We start from the raw sequence: 17,893 nt of genomic DNA, 5'->3' as shown, positions 1-17,893 counted from the left end.
GTTGCACATGCCAGGGCACCAAGGCCATTGAGTAAAATGTGTGGACTTGTAACCTCATGCTATGCATAAAATTCACGGAGGATCTTGTTTAGCTCTTCTTTACTTACAGCTGAGAAATCAGCTGTTTGGCCCAAGACGCTGACCGGGCCGTACCGGCTTCATTTCCTGACCTCTCCAGCTGATCCAGCTCTTCACTCGTCACTCTCGCGTATCTCGGCTTTTTCTCTTCTGTCTTGTCTTCCTCGTTCAGCCGTTTATCCAAACTTAGGTCGCCAAAGAAATCAACACTGACAACAAAACGGTCCATGATGCAGGCTAACAAAGTTGACAGCGGCTTTTGATGCGGGTTTCAGTGAAACGTTTCGTGTTGCCATGGAAACCACACAGACTCGGGCAATAAGATATAGGCGGAGTAATATTTTCAGTGATGAGGTATTTTCTCATTTGAGCACAGCTAGCCCTGCTGTCATGCTCATTGGAGCACATTCTAAACGTCTGATTGACCAATCAGATTGCTCGGTCGGATCTATGTGTTGTATAATGGTTGCACACGCATGCAAAACACTGCATTGCTTCAAAGCCACCAACATGAGCAGAAATTCAATTCAATTTGGATTGGGACTTGGGATTTTCTTGCATCCATGATAAGCTTGAGAGATTGACTGCTTCGGCCACACCGGCCAAATTGACCATGAGGGGTACATGAGGGCACTACGGCCAGAGCGAGGGGCAACCCTGCCGGGTTTGACCCTGCTTGTAATCATGGGTGAGTTTACGCAGATTTTCCTGCATATTAGGATTTTAATTACAGATCGATGAATTATCTGTCCTGGATGATTATCAGAGCCAATATTCAGAATTTTTCAATAATTAATAAAGCAATTTGGATCTACATGACGGCTGATATGGAAACCATTCAGACGCTGCTGAAATACTAACTGCTGGCAGCGAACGGAATGAAAGGACTGCTTAAAATGTATTGTCGCCATTCCTAGGAAAACAAACTTGCCCCACCGGCATCTACCTGTCCAACAGAAAACAGGCCAACACCGCATCGCTTCCTATTGGTAGTTGCGCTATCAATCTGGCTTCATGCTGCGCTGTGATTGGCTGGGAGCTACACACCTGCTGCCCAAAGGCCGACGCCCAGAAGAGTCCCGAGCTCAGCAAAACAAGAAACTCCAGACACACACACCAACACACACTGCTAGTGGCTCATCAGTGAAGACTGAGAGGGATTATTTCTGTGTAAATCTACATATTTACATAAATGTTTTTTTTTTTTGTTTTTTTTTGTTTTTTGTTTTAGCAAAATCCTCCTCATTCTGCCTTTAAGGACAGAAGGGTTACAGTTTTTGCTTTAATTTTACTAGATTTAGATTTCAACTAAGGGTTAGGGTGTGTGTGTGTGTGTGTGTGTGTGTGTGTGTGTGTGTGTGAGTGTGTGTGTGAGTGTGTGTGTATACATACATTTATATATACCCCCTGGATATAGTGACCCATATGTGTATATGAATATGTGCCACTTATACTTGTGTATGTATGAAACATACTGTCCTATATATGTGTGTTTATTTATGGCTTTATTTGTATGACGACATTCATCTGGCATGCAGGCTTAATTCATATATTAGATTTTTGTGTGGGTTGGATCAGTCTGATGCAAAATGAATTGCAGCAGTGGTGCAAATGTTAGAAACCATCCAGAAAACCCTCTTGAATATTGTAAATGTTCAGCTTCAGAACTTACTGTTTGATGATACTAAGGATCAGAGAGTTCTGGCTCTCTGACTCGCTAATGTGCACAAATATTGATTAAATCATTCAGGATCATGGAGATAATGTTCACACTCTGCACTGCCCAGTGGGCTGCACGGGGAATTGAACCCCTAACCTTGGCAGGGATATTGCCTTCCTCTACCCACTGAGCAGCACAGTACCACAAAGAAAAAAAAATACTACCCACTCGCATTTAGTTTGTCACAATATTATGAAAGGGAATCCTTTTTCTGTTATATAATTCAGGTTGTTCCACATCAGAGCGAATGTGTTACCCAGCCTGTGTCAAAATATCCAGGGCGAGCTGTTGATTGGAGTTATGTCATATACTCTTGAAGCTTTGTGAGGAAACAGTCAAAAATAGCGCTGGCATAGTTGGCTGCTTGACTGTGACCAAAAAAAAAGGCCACCCACATCACGCTGCAAGGAACATAACTGAAAAGAAAAGCTTCAAAAACATGCCCATTATAGTTCATCAAGTGCCGTGGAAAAGGAAACCAGTGGCAGTGGAGGTGCATTTGCACAAAGTGGCTTTCTACCCACACACACTTTAACTTCATTCTCAGGTCTAATCCACAGATTCAGCTGAGAATGACACCGCAGTTATGATTTTACATTTTCTTCACTGGGTCCTAATGCTTAGCATGCACACAAACACACTTGCTCACAATGATTTGCATTATTTTTCCCATTTATCAACACGAACAAAAGTATATTAAAAAAGGAGGTCATTCTTCTCAGTCCACTGAATTACAGCGGTCATAATGTGCATAATGTCAGGATGGGGAGCTCAAATTCTGTAAATGATAAGGAAAATGTCATCCTGCTGTGTCCCAGGTTGTAATTATACAAACATATAATATAATTCCTTTACACTGTTGCTAGCATGTTAGCGGAACAGTACCAAACATGCCAATTTACTTTGAAATATCCAGATTTTCCCAATCCATTCTGTCTTTGTTTTTCTTCAGTAAGAAAGCATTTTGTCCAGTGCTGTGGCAGACTTCTTAGGTTTGGAAGGAGAGCAACCTGAGCTCCAGAGTTTGATTCCTGCTTGCAGCTAAACTTTTCATGTTCATCACCAAGACCATGTCCAGTGTCCTTTTTATTACCTAAACCTTAACCAAAAGTTTTTATGCCTAAACCTAAACTTACCCTAACCTTAACCAAGTGGTTTCCAGATATCTAAACCTAATCTTTCTCTAACCATTTTTTTTTTTTATGCCTTAACCGGACCTTTCCCTAACTTTAACCAATTAGTTGTCTTGCCTATACATAGTTTTTCCCTAACCAAGTCTTTTTATCCCTAAACCTGACCTTTCCTTAACCTTAACCAACTGGTTTTGTTGCCTAAACCAAATGTAGCGCTTTCTGTCACCTTTGCCAATAGGTAGCGCACTGAGTTCATTTACTTTATTCTCTAGTTTGATTTAGTTAACCCTTTTCGCTGTTTTTAGAGTGTATTTTATTATCAGTGACCAATAAATGTATCTCACCTTAATTTACTGTGACTTCACTGTCTATTTTTACCTCTATAAATCACAAAACAACTTCTTTCTCAAAATTTAGACAAATTTATTAACAATAAAATAATAAAATAATACATTTTGAAAACATGATATCTGGTTCAACCCAAAATAAATTACAGTACACCCAAAAATCATATGTCTGACCTTTTCCCAGAAATCACCAAATTACATCACCCAAATAAATTGTATTTAGGCTCCTTTAACCTTTTTGTGTTACTCTATTTACCTGTACCTTTAATGTACTCATTTATTTCACCTTTTTGTTTAACCAAGAAACAATATCAATAAAAACAAACCAAAAATATATATATATACCAAGTCATATGGCACTTTTAAATGGCTTTAAGACCTATAGTGGGCCCACACACACTAATACAAGCCTGCAACCAGAAAATAAAAAAAAATAAAAAAAAACCTGTTGCAGGCCTGGTCGATGCTGGGGCACTTTGAGGCAATAAACAGTAGAAGCCGCTTCACTCTAAACCAGCAAAATAAAAGTAAGAGTACTCACGGTAGTAGAGTTCAAGTCCTGAGACCCAATTCACCTCTAAACAGCGGTATCCGACAGGCTAATGGCTGCAGGCTAACCGTAGCCTGGCCGGAAGACGGTGATGGCGCAGTGAAGAGCGTTGTGGCGGACGGGCAGGGGGAAATCTTTCTCAGACGTTGTCAGAGGAGCTACCGGGCTTTCTCCTGGTCACCTGGAGCGCTATCTGGGCGGGCAGTTAGCTGGGCTAGCTAACTAGCAGGCTAATACACAATATTGGTTACTGCATAGCTACCAAACTCATCACAGTGCACACATCGACTCACACACTGGACTTTGCTGGTGTGCCGTGTTAGGCTATATTATCTACAGCACCACAACTCACAGACACACTTTTCAGTTCTTTTTCCTCTCGCTTTCGCCATTGCTCTCTGCATCTCGTCGCCACTCCCTCTTGCTCGACCATTCGCTCCCGCCATCTCCTGCCCACAGCCAATCACAATCCAGGACAAGTGACATGAACCATAAACATCCAATTACATGTGAGAAACTAAACAACAGAGGTTTTCACTCCAATAATGCACTCTCTTACTGTATACCTGCCCATAATGTATGTTAAATAAAAGATAATATAGTTTTCAACTTGAATTGGACATATTAATATCCATAAAAGCATTTACTATTAACAAAACATATGTATTTTGAGCACTATAACCATCACATTAATGGTAATGATTACTAAAGGCAAATTAAATTGCACAAACCTTAACCAAGCATTTTTATGCTTAAATCTAACCTTTCCCCAACCTTAACCAAGTGGTTTTCATATATCTAAACCTAATCTTTCTCTAACCTTAACCAATTGGTTCAGTGGCTTAAACCTAACCTTTCTCAACTGTTTATTATGCCTTAACCTAACCTTTCCCTAACTTTAATCAAGCGTTTTGTTTTTTTTTGTTTTTTTTTTGCCTAAACCTAACCACATGACAGTGGCACGTGATAAAGGCGAGAAACCCCTGATGTGTCTCATCCTGAAGTATCAGACGCAAAAGGGGCGCCTGATACCGACAAGCTGTGGTATTTGATTACCTTGACTCTGAATGAGGTCAATATTTCAACCTGGGAGTTTGACTCGCATCCTCTTAACGCTTCTGATGGGGCAAAAAGGAACAAGCTACAGCAGGATGGAAAAAAAGTTGCCTGGTGCTGAAAACCGGCCTCAGAAATCCACCTTTAGTGTCTGTGTCTTATTTCTGTCATAATTTGTGTTTTTGCGCTCAATCCAAGTGCTGGCTAAAAGTCACAGATGTTCGTTCATTAGTCAGTGACTTGGGTAATTAGCAGGTTAATTAGTTTGCTCTTCTGGTTGGATGTGATGGGATGTGATGATGTGAACAGTGTTATGGTAAGGAAGCAGCCAAAAATGAACATAATATACACCCTGAGCACTTAAAGCACTGTTTAGTAATGACAAAGTAGATACCAGTGTGTCCAAAATACAACTGAAACACACATCAAACACTTGATTTGTCATCTTTACATTAACATTTTTAGGCGTTTTGGCTTTGAGTGTTAAGTAAGAAATTGTCTAAGAGCCATCATAATAGCCCAAAAACCTCCCAATAAGCCGACCTGACATCAGTTTTGACGTCTCCACTAATACCGAAACACAAATAAGTCACTGTATGTCACTGAAAAACACCGGCTGTTACATTTTCCGGTGATTTTAATAATTCTTTGTGGCTTTCCAGGTATTACACCTCATAATGGCGCTATGTTCCTTTAAGCATTGTTTTTCAGTTCATGTAATTAGTGTTTTTTGTTTTTTTTTTTTAAAGGAGGTCATTAGTGTTACAGTATTATTTCCTCTTTTCTCCTATTTCTTGTCACTACAACCAATTTCACGCTTGGTTTGAAATGATCGCGCTTTGTTTGAGCTGATTGTGTGGATTTCTTGTCAGTCTGTCATCAATTTCATGCTTCGTTTGACTAGATTGTCACGTCATTTGGGCTGCATCAGCCAGACAATGCAAAAGGGGCAGCTTTAAAAAAACAGAATTTCACTGGCCTTTTTTTTTTCTTCAATGGACATGTAACTAAAAAACAGTAACACAAATGAGATCATTTTAAAGGTGCAATGGCAGGACTGTGAAACAATACACTCATGTGATCAGCCCAAAGTATCATGTAAAGCATCCCATCCCGGCTAATTTCGATTTTCCCCGTATTCCCAGATGAAATTCTTACATCACTGGTGACAAAACCTCCTCACCCACAAGACGAGACGCATTTTGTTTGGTTCTCTTGTTTTGTTTTTAACATTGATTTGTCCAGGAGACATTGATTGATCACGCATGGTCTTTTGTAGCGGTTTCCTTCACTGTTGATTCATCTGTTGGTTATTTTATCAATTAACTGATACATCATTCAGTGTGTAAAGTTAGAAAAATAATTCCTAAGTCTTGTGGAAAGGCAGCAGAGCCAAAAGCAATGTCTTCAGATTGCTTCGATGGTCTGACAACGAACCAAAAAATTGATTAATTATAATAATATGCAGGTAGAAAGGTTTTAGTATCTCAGTGAATCTCAGCAGGAATTTTTACTTGATAAATGATGAAAAGAATCAACCAGTTAGCACAGTTTAATCGCAAATATAAATTTAACTCTTTGGTCAATCCACTAATTGATTAATTGAGTTGTTGCTTCAGTAATGTGGGAAGAGGCAGGTAATGTTCCTGTTTGTTGACTGCTTCAGTTTTTTTTATAAATAAATAAAACATTTTTTTAAAATGTCAAAAAAAAAAAGTCTGTGTACACGCAAGAATGCAAAAACAGCTTGGAGAGAACCAGAGCAGTTTGTTGAGGAGTTACAAACACAAGTAAAAATGTGGTAAAGAAAATACCCTACTAATTACAAAAACTGCAGAAAACAAGGTCGGATGACAAAAAGAAGGTCAGTCGTTCAGATTCATGGGGCCAGACGATGAGGCAGAGCTGCTCAAAGTTACACATGATGCAAAAAATAATGTTGAACATCTCAAGCGTGTGAGGTCAACATCTCCACTGCGAACATGGGCAAAGAAGCAAAATGGTGACGGGGTGACAAACGTGTTACCAAACTGTCCCGCTTTCGCCGTCCAGATGGAAAAAGGAAAGAGTCTGACTCCAGTGTGTGTTTTCCCAAAAGTTGCAGCTGTGTTTGTGTGGACAAAAGGCCAAGAGGCGGTCGGCCCAATGCAGTCGAGGCCTAAAAACAGCCTGCAGACTTCACCGATCACGTAAATGAGTGAAATCATGGCTCATGAGTCGAGTCTCGCTTCTCTGAAACGCTCCTGCTCTTGTTCTCTCTTTCTGGGAAAGACTGGGGAGGACAGAAGAAGTGACGTCATCGCCTGACACACTTTGTGAGCATGATCCATCACTTTTTTTTCCTTCTTCTTCCTCCTCAAGTGGGTTACCTGTGTTTCTTTGAAAGCGATGAGTCAGCGCCTGTTCCCGATAAACTGTGCTGTTCCCCTGGAGGAAATCATTTGGTGATGTTATCAGGGCTAAATCACCTTTTTTTACTGCTGCACTTCTGGCCTCTCGCAGTCGCCTGGGGGATTTATTTAATTTGGAAAGAAAGAGAGGGATGGCAAATGGCAGCCTCTGCGCCCTATATAGCGCCAGTCCTTCCTCTAATTGCGGTGACATAATTGTCCGTCGATCAAAATGAAAACCTAAGTTTATCGGTGAACCTAATTTTTGGACATTGACAGAAATGGATGTCCAACCAAGGCACCTTAAAGGAACCTTATACCGTATCTCTGTCCCCAAACTGAGAACAATCTCATCTATATCACTCAAAAAAACAGTATCTTCCAACGTCCCCACTATTTTGCTTAATCTGCTTTTATTTCCATCTTAGTTTGACACATTGGAAGATCCTCGTTTCTTTGAGCGATGTAGATGAGATTGTTCTTAGTTTGAGGACGCAGGTACCGTAAATGGTTTCTTTAAGGTGCCTTGGTTGACGTCCTTTTCCAAATAAGGTTCACCGATGAACTTATGTTTTCATTTTGATCGACACTCAAAGAAACAAGGATCTTCCAATGTCCCAAACTAAGATGGACATAAAAGCGGATTAAACTAAATAACCGGGACATTGAAAGATCCTTGTTTCTTTGAGAGTATTTAGGGACAGAGGTACACTATATTACCAAAAGTATTCGCTCACCCATTCAAATGATCAGAATCAGGTGTCCTAATCACTTGGCCTGGCCACAGGTGTATAAAATCAAGCACTCAGGCATGCAGACTGTGAAACAAGACATTTGTGAAAGAATGGGCCGCTCTCAGGAGCTCAGTGAATTCCAGCGTGGAACTGTCATAGGATGCCACCTGTGCAACAAATCCAGTCGTGAAATTTCCTCGCTCCTAAATATTCCACAGTCAACTGTCAGCTCTATTATAACAAAATGGAAGCGTTTGGGAACAACAGCAACTCAGCCACGAAGTGGTAGACCACGTAAAGTAACGGAGAGGGGTCAGCGGATGCTGAAGCGCATAGTGCAAAGAGGCCGCCGACTTTCTGCACAGTCAATTGCTACAGAGCTACAAACTTCATGTGACCTTCAGATTAGCCCAAGTACAGTACACAGAGAGCTTCATGGAATGGGTTTCCATGGCCGAGCAGCTGCAGCCAAGCCACACATCACCAAGTGCAATGCAAAGCGTCGGATGCAATGGTGTAAAGCACGCCGCCACTGGCCTCTAGAGCAGTGGAGACGCGTTCTCTGGAGTGATGAATCACGCTTTTCCATCTGGCAATCTGATGGACGAGTCTGGGTTTGGAGGTTGCCAGGAGAACGGTACATTTCAGACTGCATTGTGCCGACTGTGAAATTTGGTGGAGGAGGAATTATGGTGTGGGGTTGTTTTTCAGGAGCTGGGCTTGGCCCCTTAGTTCCAGTGAAAGGAACTTTGAATGCTTCAGGATACCAAAACATTTTGGACAATTCCATGCTCCCAACCTTGTGGGAACAGTTTGGAGCGGGCCCCTTCCTCTTCCAACATGACTGTGCACCAGTGCACAAAGCAAGGTCCATAAAGACATGGATGACAGAGTCTGGTGTGGATGAACTTGACTGGCCTGCACAGAGTCCTGACCTGAACCCGATAGAACACCTTTGGGATGAATTAGAGCGGAGACTGAGAGCCAGGCCTTCTCGACCAACATCAGTGTGTGACCTCACCAATGCGCTTTTGGAAGAATGGTCAAAAATTCCTATAAACACTCTCCTCAACCTTGTGGACAGTCTTCCCAGAAGAGTTGAAGCTGTAATAGCTGCAAAAGGTGGACCGACATCATATTGAACTCTATGGGTTAGGAATGGGATGGCACTTCAGTTCATAGTATGAGTAAAGGCAGGTGAGCGAATACTTTTGGTAATATAGTGTACCTCAACACCTCGGTTCAAGGTGCCTCAGTTGGACGTCCTTGTCTGTCAATCTCCAAAATGATGCTCACCGATGAACTTAGATTGTCGTTTTAAGCTTTTCCGGTGTGATCGCTTGAGAGAACGAGAGGGTAAAAATGCTTTGAATGGTGGATTCATGTGATTTTCTGCTACACGACACACCGGGTGGTGAAACGTTCAGCCGTGAGTCAGCGCGGTGATGGCAGACACGTGAGCAGCCGTGTTGAAAGAAACACACACTTTCAAAATAACACTAATCCTCTGCTCAGCATGGCGACGGAGCCCGTTTTTTTAAGCCGGGAGACAGGGAGGGATTTTCTTTGACAGCCTCCCTCTTTTTCTCTCTCTCTCTTTCTCGCTCGCTCGGTGCTGACATCATGTGCAGCACCTCCCCTGTCCACAGATACCAGTCTTTCAACCCCGGTCCTGTTTGATCTAATGGAAATAAGGAACAGCGTGTTGTATCCAGGCAACAGGTTCGTTGCCAGGTGACAGATACAGAGGTCCTGAGACCAGAGACGGCAAGCCTGTGACAATTCCACATGAATAAGACGGCGCAGAACATCAGTCACCTCCTGCAACTCACGGATGTCTTTGATAATCCCACGCTGATCGCCATTACCATGAACGCACCGGAAAACAATGCAAGTGGGTTTTGCAGGGAGACATGGGAGCGATGAACCCCCTTCCTCGTGAATCAAAAACAGCTCCCAAACAGCATTAACCCGACTCAGGGAACAAAACAAAACCAAAAAAAAAAAAAATTGTGGAAACTGATCCTTGCACCTTTCCTGAACCTTAATCAGCTTGCCTAATTGGTGCGGCGAATCACAATGTACACAGTGGCAGCTTATCAGAGAAGACATATCCGCCAGCAAATATGAAAACAGCCATAAGTGGTGGGAATATCAAACAGTTTTTTTTTTTTTTTTTTTTTTTTTGGTGCCAGAACGCCGGGCCTTTCATGTGGCAGCCATGCACCGAGATAATGATCGTTTCCAAGGCGTTTCCAGTTTGACAAATCCACCGCCACTATGAAAGCCTTTCGTTCTCCCCTGGAGCTGAGTGAGGCGATGCTATACTTTTACTTTGATGAGACGTGGTTTGCTTTAGCAGGGGACATTTGTTTACAGGGGGTCCGCTTTGCTTAAAAAAAAAAAAAAAAAAAAATTGTAAAGCAAATACTGGATTTTACAACTCAAATACTGGAATAAAAAAGAAGATTATGTCCTCTAGAACCCATTTTTTTAAATATATAATAATGGCTACCAACTCCTTATAAGACAGTTATTGTGTTTTGTTGTCATACTCAACTATCAGGTTCAATATTACAATGGAATTAATGAACTGTGTATTTATTTTTTGATATGAATGAAATGGTAATAGCAGTAGAGAGACAGAATATGGCCTCGAAAACCAAAACCTAAATTTTATTCCCCGCCTTAGGAAAGAGGACAACGGCCCTGATTTTAGGTCGATGCTGTCACCAGGACTCTGCTGCCATCCTCCTGTCACCGTCGGTAAATACAAGAGTCAAGTCAGAGGAAGTCAGTGGGAAAAACACATTTCTCCTGTTGCTAATGAAACAGAGCAGACTTCAGTGGCTTCAGAGGATGATAAGAGACCGGAGAGTTGATTCGGAAAGTATTTGTTTGAAAATCAGAAGTTAAGGGATGATTATGTTATGATTAAGGTCACTGGCTGCCCTGAAATCCACAAATCTATAAATAAACTTTCTCAAAAACCTTCCTGTGGCATCTTTGGTGTCACCTGAAATGAAGCAGGTCAAGGAATTTTCTAAATATCAGCTGTACCCGACGCCATGTAGGAAGATCAGTAGTAGTGACATGGACGATATTTTCTTCAACTGGATTGAAATGATTCTGATTCGAGATTCCAGCTTCACTGTTTACATGGAGGCTGATGAGATGTGTGTTTACCTGCCACAAAGCATTTCATCACAGTAGAACTTTTTTGACTTGCACAAAGTGGCTTCACCTGCCGGGAAGTGTCTAATCTGCTGGTGGCGCCCCCATCAGGTCGTCCCTCAGACTGTAAAAATGACACCTGTCTGGCTGGTTTGGACTTTTATTCTTGTAACTTTTCCAGCAGGTTCTTGATTTGCTCGATGCTTCGGTGGATTCTGGCTTCGTTGTTTGAATGTCTCGTGGTTTCCAGCCTTTCCACCATGGAGGCGTTCAACAATCCTTTAAAGATTTAATCTTTACAATAAAAAAGTTGTCATCAGCCACAGAGCAGCTGAGTTTCTGTCCTTCCTGGAAACTCGTCCCGTCACCTGATGTTCCCCCACGTGGGGCAAACATGAATAGAAAGAACAGATTTATTCCAACCGGAGAGAAATGATCAGATTAAGAGTTTACATGGTTATTGGGTGCTAATATTTTCCTACTGAACAGATTATCCAAGGTTTACACCACCACTTTGAACCCTTTTGAAAATTCCCACACGTTGCCCAGTCTCTTCTGATTGAGGCAGTTACATGAGTTACATGGGCTTTTAATCTGATTATTGGTGGAATATTAAAGTCATGTAAACAGTGCCTCCTCTTTATATAAGCTAGTATTGTATAGCTCATTAGTCTACATAAACACATTAAAAACTTAAAAACACTTAACGTATAATGTTTTTATGACATCCATTCAGTTTCCCTCTCCCACTCGTTAAAATAATCAAGTTTCATCTGATTCGTGTTGTAAAAAACTTGCAGATGGCTTCAAAAAGTAGGAAGTGGCTGGTGGCACTAACCTGAACACTGTTGTGTTGCTAAGCAACAAAAGCAGAATATAGTGCCGCCGATTCTCTGTAAAACTTAGATTTTGTTGTTGATTTTTACTCAGACAACTACAGAAGTGTGTTGCATTCACCTGTGGAAAAAAAATCTGGCTGCCAGAAAAAGTTTTCATGGCAAAACAACAAAATGAAACAAAAAGAAAGTGTGGAGGAAAAATCCACCTTGCTTTACTGACTTGTGGTTCACAGTGTTGGGTGTGTGTTTTTTTTTTTTTTTTTTCTGAATTAGCGAGATAATGAATAATGAAAAACTGTTTCATGAAAAAAAAGAAAAGGTTCAGTCCTGTTGTGACTTGTTCTCAGCCTCCCAGCAGAGGTGAAGTCATTTTAGAACTGGAAGACAAACATGTGCCAGCTTTTTATTTCATTTTATTTCCGTCCTGGTTGGAGACGTTGGAAGACGCTCCTGTCTCTGAGTGACATCAGTGACGTTGTGCTCAGTGCGTGTGCTACACATTGTGGTGTTTCTCCACGAGCAGTCCAGCCAAAAGAGCTGCTTCACAGATAAAGGATTTTGCATCTGACATGCATCCAAGCTACTTACAAAGTCAGATAATAATCTTATTTCAGAAAAACTCATAATTCAGACATAATTATTCAATTAACTCAGAAAAAACATGCATTTTTTTCTAAAGTGGATGCAGTATGCCTCCACAGATAGTAAACTAACAAACTGATGAGATTAATTTCTGACTTTTTTCACTCAGCTCCTTGACATCTGATATAAAAAATAAGATGGTTTGTCCTCAGTCCCACCTGTGCAGGTAGAGCCACCATGCCCAAATAAATCAGCTGACAGGAAGCATCAGCGACACCTCTAATGAAGAAACTGCAGGATGTGGCAGTCTAAACATGTCAGGTAAATAACAACACCTTATTTTATCTTTAAATAAGAAGTCAAGTAACTAAGCAAACCATGTCATAAGAAGGTGCACTGACGTCTTTGTGATTGAAGATGATTGATTCAGTTTTTATAAAAAAGGTTTTTCATGTTTTTTTTCTGCTAAACAAACATTTCACCATGTTTTTTGGCAACATGTTGTACAGCTAGACATTTTAGTGTGTGAGCAAATGGAGGTCAAAGATGGTGTACCTCCACCGTCTTTCTACCTGCACCTGTAATTCAGGTTGTACCCGGCGGGCTTTAGAGCAGGTTGGTGATATTCTTAGAAGCTTGTATGGGGACATGAACTCTGACAAGCCTGGACCGCTAATGTGAACCTAATTTGGTTCAGAGCTTCTCTGAACCTGGTTATTTATGACGCTGTGTGCACCTGGAGATGGGAAACAAGCAGCTTGTTTGGGTGCACTTTAAAAAAAAAAAAAAAACATGCAGTCAGTTTACAAGAACCTTTAATGAGATGCATGCAGGGTTTTTACCATTGCTGGTGTGCAATGCAAAAAAATATATACTATAGCGCCCCTAACCACAGTTTATCCTATTTTTTTTTTTTAGCATTGTCAGTAGCAGAATTAACTTTTGATTTCTTAGGACCAGATATCAGATTACTCCTTGATTACAATGTAATGTAAATGAATGATTACCATGTGATGAAACATGATTTCACTGAGCAAAATGTCTTCTTAAAAACAACGTAACGCAGTGAATGAACTTTGTAATATAACAACCCTGAAAAGCAGTTAGTTTGTGGGGGAAGAGTGTGTCTGCCATCTAGTGGACAAACAGGTGCACTGACACAACTGTACATTTTTTTTTTTTTTTGTGGATGGGGATTTTTTTCTGATTCTTTTAAACTAATTTGACTTATGATGATACTGGGGCCAGACATACTGACCTACTGAAAACAAAGTCTGTCATTTACAGCCTTTATGATCCTGCACGTGTCACCATAAGCCAAATAAAAAAATGTTGCAACATGTAAATTGCCCACGTCCAACTCAACACTGATCCAAGCCATTTTACTGAGATGACGTCACCTTTACTTATCTTTCAACATATACAATTCTGTGTATGTAAATTCAATAAATCAATACTTCATCTTTATCTAATGCAAGTATAATAGAACTGGAAAACAAACAAACAAGCAAAAAACAAAACAAAACCCACAACAAAAAAAAAACAACAGATTAAGACAGTCATTATTATCCCAAAGTGTAAAGTTCTCTTTTATCTCTTGTTCAATTTAAGTATGTGAACTCAAGGCAGGTAACGTTTTAACACAATAAAAACCAACTCATGTTCAATTTGACTGTCATGTTTAAAGATACAAACGTGTGCTGTACCAAACTAATAACTTTTTATTACTAAAGTAAAGAAAAGGGGCTTCTGAGTGCAGCAGAGAATGATTTTACAGTGCTTTCAGTGTTTCACGTTTCATCTCAGTCCAGGACGTCCTCACTGGGACAGGCGGCACCCGTTGGCCTCAGAAGACCTCCAGGTCTGTGGAGTTGTAGACCACGGCCGTGTCCTCGGTGCCCGCAGCGGCTTCTTCCTGTCCGTCCTCTTCAGCCACGTCCTCCAGGGACTCCAAGGCCTCGTTGGTGTCACTGGCGAAAGTCTCTCTGGAGACGTCGTCGTGCTCCTGCAGGTTCAGCGTGTTGAGGGCCTGCTTCATCTTCTTGGCCACCAGGTGCCTCCTCCGCTTCTGCGCCGCCTTCTTGCTCTTGTACTCCTTCTGGTTCTCGTCCAAGAAGATCTCCCTGGTCTGCGCCTTGGTGATGCTTGGTGTGTTCTTCAGCAGGTTGAGGAACACCCCGCCGGGCGTCCGCCTCCTGCTGCCGTCCAGGGTGTACACCCCTCCGCTCTCCTCTAGCGTGGCGGTCTCCCCGAGCAGCTCTATTGCTTTTTTCTTCCCAATGACCCTGACAACCCGTTCTATCAGTTCCTTTTTGGGCTCTTGTAGCCTGTATGCGATCTCATCCACCACCCTGTCCTCGGGGTCATCCTCCGTGATCTCATACCGGCCCTTGATGTCCATCACAGCCATGGGGCCCAGTCTCTCTTTAGCTGGTCTCTTCCTCTTGGCCTCGCTGCCTCCGCTCTCAGACCCCCGGCCCTTCATGTAATCATCCAGCTCCGAGTCCAGCATGGACACTTCTCCTTGATTCCTCACCTGCTTCTCCTCCTCCCTCTCCTTCTCCATTATCTTGCGTGCCAGAACAAAGTTGTAGGTCTCCACGCTTCGGCTAGACATGCTCACCTCCCCCTCCATGCCAAATATGCCCAGCTCCGCAGTGATGGCGTCCTGGGTTTGCTCCTGGACCACGGAGCCCCAGATGTTGTTGACCTTGCGGCCTCCTGGCACGCTGCAGGGAGCCTGGGGCGGGTTTGGCTGGGTGGGGTAGGTGAAGTTGCGGGCTGCAGATGAAGGTGGCGGAGGAGCTTGGGACACTTTCTGACGTTTGCGGCGCCAAACCGCAGCCTCCTCGTCTGAGTCCGGGTCGCTGTCGCTGGAGTCCGCTGTGCTCACGTTGCAGCGGTAGCCGGCGGCAGACGCCTGGGGGGCGGCTCTGCTCTGGAACGACTGGCCGCTGAAAGCCGGAGCGGCAGTGGCCTGGGGTCTGGCTTCAGCTGCGGATCTCATCTCTGAATCCGAGTTGGAGTCTGAGATCTCCCCATCCTCCAGGTCATCATCCATTGCGTCTCTGGCGTCTGCCATTTCTGGTTTCTTAGAACCAAAGATAACAGGTGATTAGTGTTGTTTTAGCAGGACTACAGAGCACAGCATCAATAAAGTCAGCTAATATTACACCCTTAACATTCCAGCTCTTTCTTAGACCCATTTTAGTGAGGGGACAGGGGGGAATAAAGGTCAACAGTAGATGCCACATTAAAGTGGTAAACATCACGTGAAAGCTGGGAACCTGAAGGTAATTTAAGATGCATCTCAGCTGTGTGCCAAATTATTAGTCATGAATAAACATGACTGTAATAAACACTTTGCTTTGATTAGGCACCTATTTCTTCTCCTTCATATAGGCTAATTATTTTTTAATTAAAGTGTATAAGGGTTGCAACATTATGAATGGAGCATATGATAGCCATTCACATAATCAATTATGTCTCACAGGTTGTTAGAGCCATTTTTATGTTGATACTGTTTGTTAAACAGATTTGGTGCATACTTTAACCATTTTTGACCATGCAAAAATTACTAAAAAAATGATTAAACATCCCTCCAAAACAGCACATAAGGACACCAAGACTGTGATTTTTGTGTCTTTTAACATCTGTAGATTTTTGTAAGACCTGTATTTTTCTGTGACTGGATGGCATGCACCTCTGAATGGCCTCACTCTCTAGTCTGTGGCTGTAAAGGTTCATGAGGCTGTCATTATCCTGCAGGTCACTATAATTCATTGTACACAGCGACATCAAGGTTCAAAAAATGGTCTGACTACAGTGAAATGGCTGCTATGGGGGCCAACATCATCACACATGAATCAAATGTGGCTCATTGAATCCACAAGAGTCTCAGCTTTCCAGTCAAAGCCAACTGATGCAGCTCCAAGACTGTTTAGGCCCCAGTCTGCACACACACACACACCACAAGAACACATGTGTACTGCAGGGTTTGTGGCCCAAACTGCATGGGATTAGCAGAAGGTGGGCATGTCTGCAAAGGGGAGAGAGCCCATTTTCATTCACACAGCTGGAGGTCAGAGGTCAGCCCAGAGGAGGCAGCGATGCTAGTTTTTCCCTCGCAAAAATGTAGCCTAACTTTGGAGCGATATTTATCCCGCTTATCGACAACCGAGCATGAAATATTTGACATCAATCGATTCCTTAGTTTGTCTAGTTTAATCTGAGACCAGTAGCTTTAAACTGAAGCTTTAATCTGAGCCCGGTGAGTCTGCCGGGCCCGTCGGAGCGGTACGGGGTTACAGTGGAAGCTGCTCCGGGTTAGAGAGCCCGGTGAGGGCACCGACCTGCTCGGCGGCTCCGGCACTTCGCTCCAGTCCCAGCCGACACACACGCACCGTCTGCCCGGCACTGCCCTGCGCCGCAGCCCGGCCCGGCCCGGTCCACCTGCGGCTCACCTGAGCGGACGGTTAGATTCAAAACACGCTCTCGAGACCCCCGGAGCTGAGAACGCGCGCTAGGATACACTTCCGCTTTGTCAGTTTCATTCCATTTCAAAATAAAAGTATTTTTTTTCTTTCTTTCTTTCTTTTTTTTTTTTTTTTTTTAGGTAAATGAAAAAAAAAAAAATTCAAATAAAATACGTGAATAAATATTAAAACTACGTAATAAAGATGTACTGTGTTTAAACATTTACAAAATGCTGAAAAATAACATTGACTCTGCACAGATGTGAGGGTGTAATTATGTGTGCAATAATAATAATAATAATAATAATAATAATAATCTAAAGTTCATCTAAACTTTATTTGCCGAATGTCACAGATTTAATTTCGTCAATGAATTTAACGTTTTTTTGTAACACACTTAATCCACTAATAATATATTTTGGGAATATTCACAATATATTTAATATTTACAATATAGTTTGGTTATATAGTTTAGTTATTGTTTTAAGATTTGTCAAGTTTTATTGGCTGAGTAACTCCCTGTTTTAGGCGGAGTAGAAGTCATGTGAGGTCATTTCATGGGGACTTTAAAAAAAAATGTTAGGGAAAAGAAAAAATATCAAATATTTAAACGTCAATCTAGGACATTCGACAAATAAACTATAGTTGGCATTTTCCCCATTTTTTTTTCCCTTTCGTGCCATGTTTTTGCACTGACACCATTACACCCTCACATCTGAACAGAATCCCTGTTATTTTCAGTGTTTTGTAAATGTGTTGATTATTAACATCTTTATTGATCGCTGAGGGGAAACTGAGTCAGCTGCAGTTGCTTA

The 17,893-nt window shown here is 42.0% G+C and overlaps 1 protein-coding gene across 1 annotated transcript; it reads right to left on the bottom strand.

The window, feature by feature from the left end:
* Window positions 1–13,709: 13,709 nt before the first annotated feature.
* On the bottom strand, window positions 13,710–17,137 carry phax (phosphorylated adaptor for RNA export). Its single transcript, XM_030046303.1, has 2 exons — window positions 16,956–17,137; window positions 13,710–15,694 (listed from the first exon to the last, which is right to left on the bottom strand). Exon 2 carries the CDS (start codon window positions 15,683–15,685, stop codon window positions 14,450–14,452), a length of 1,236 nt encoding a protein of 411 aa, XP_029902163.1. The 5' UTR covers window positions 15,686–15,694; window positions 16,956–17,137; the 3' UTR covers window positions 13,710–14,449.
* Window positions 17,138–17,893: the final 756 nt, after the last annotated feature.

The sequence above is a fragment of the Myripristis murdjan genome, chromosome 23 (genome assembly GCF_902150065.1).
Source record: "Myripristis murdjan chromosome 23, fMyrMur1.1, whole genome shotgun sequence".
Lineage (NCBI taxonomy): Eukaryota > Metazoa > Chordata > Actinopteri > Holocentriformes > Holocentridae > Myripristis > Myripristis murdjan.
Note: the sequence above shows the minus strand (reverse complement) of the source record. Positions and strands in the feature narration are given on the sequence as shown.

What these genes read in the sequence shown, in the direction of transcription:
- phax (XM_030046303.1), bottom strand. Translation starts at nt 15,685, where the DNA reads ATGGCAGACGCCAGAGACGCAATGGATGATGACCTGGAGGATGGGGAG.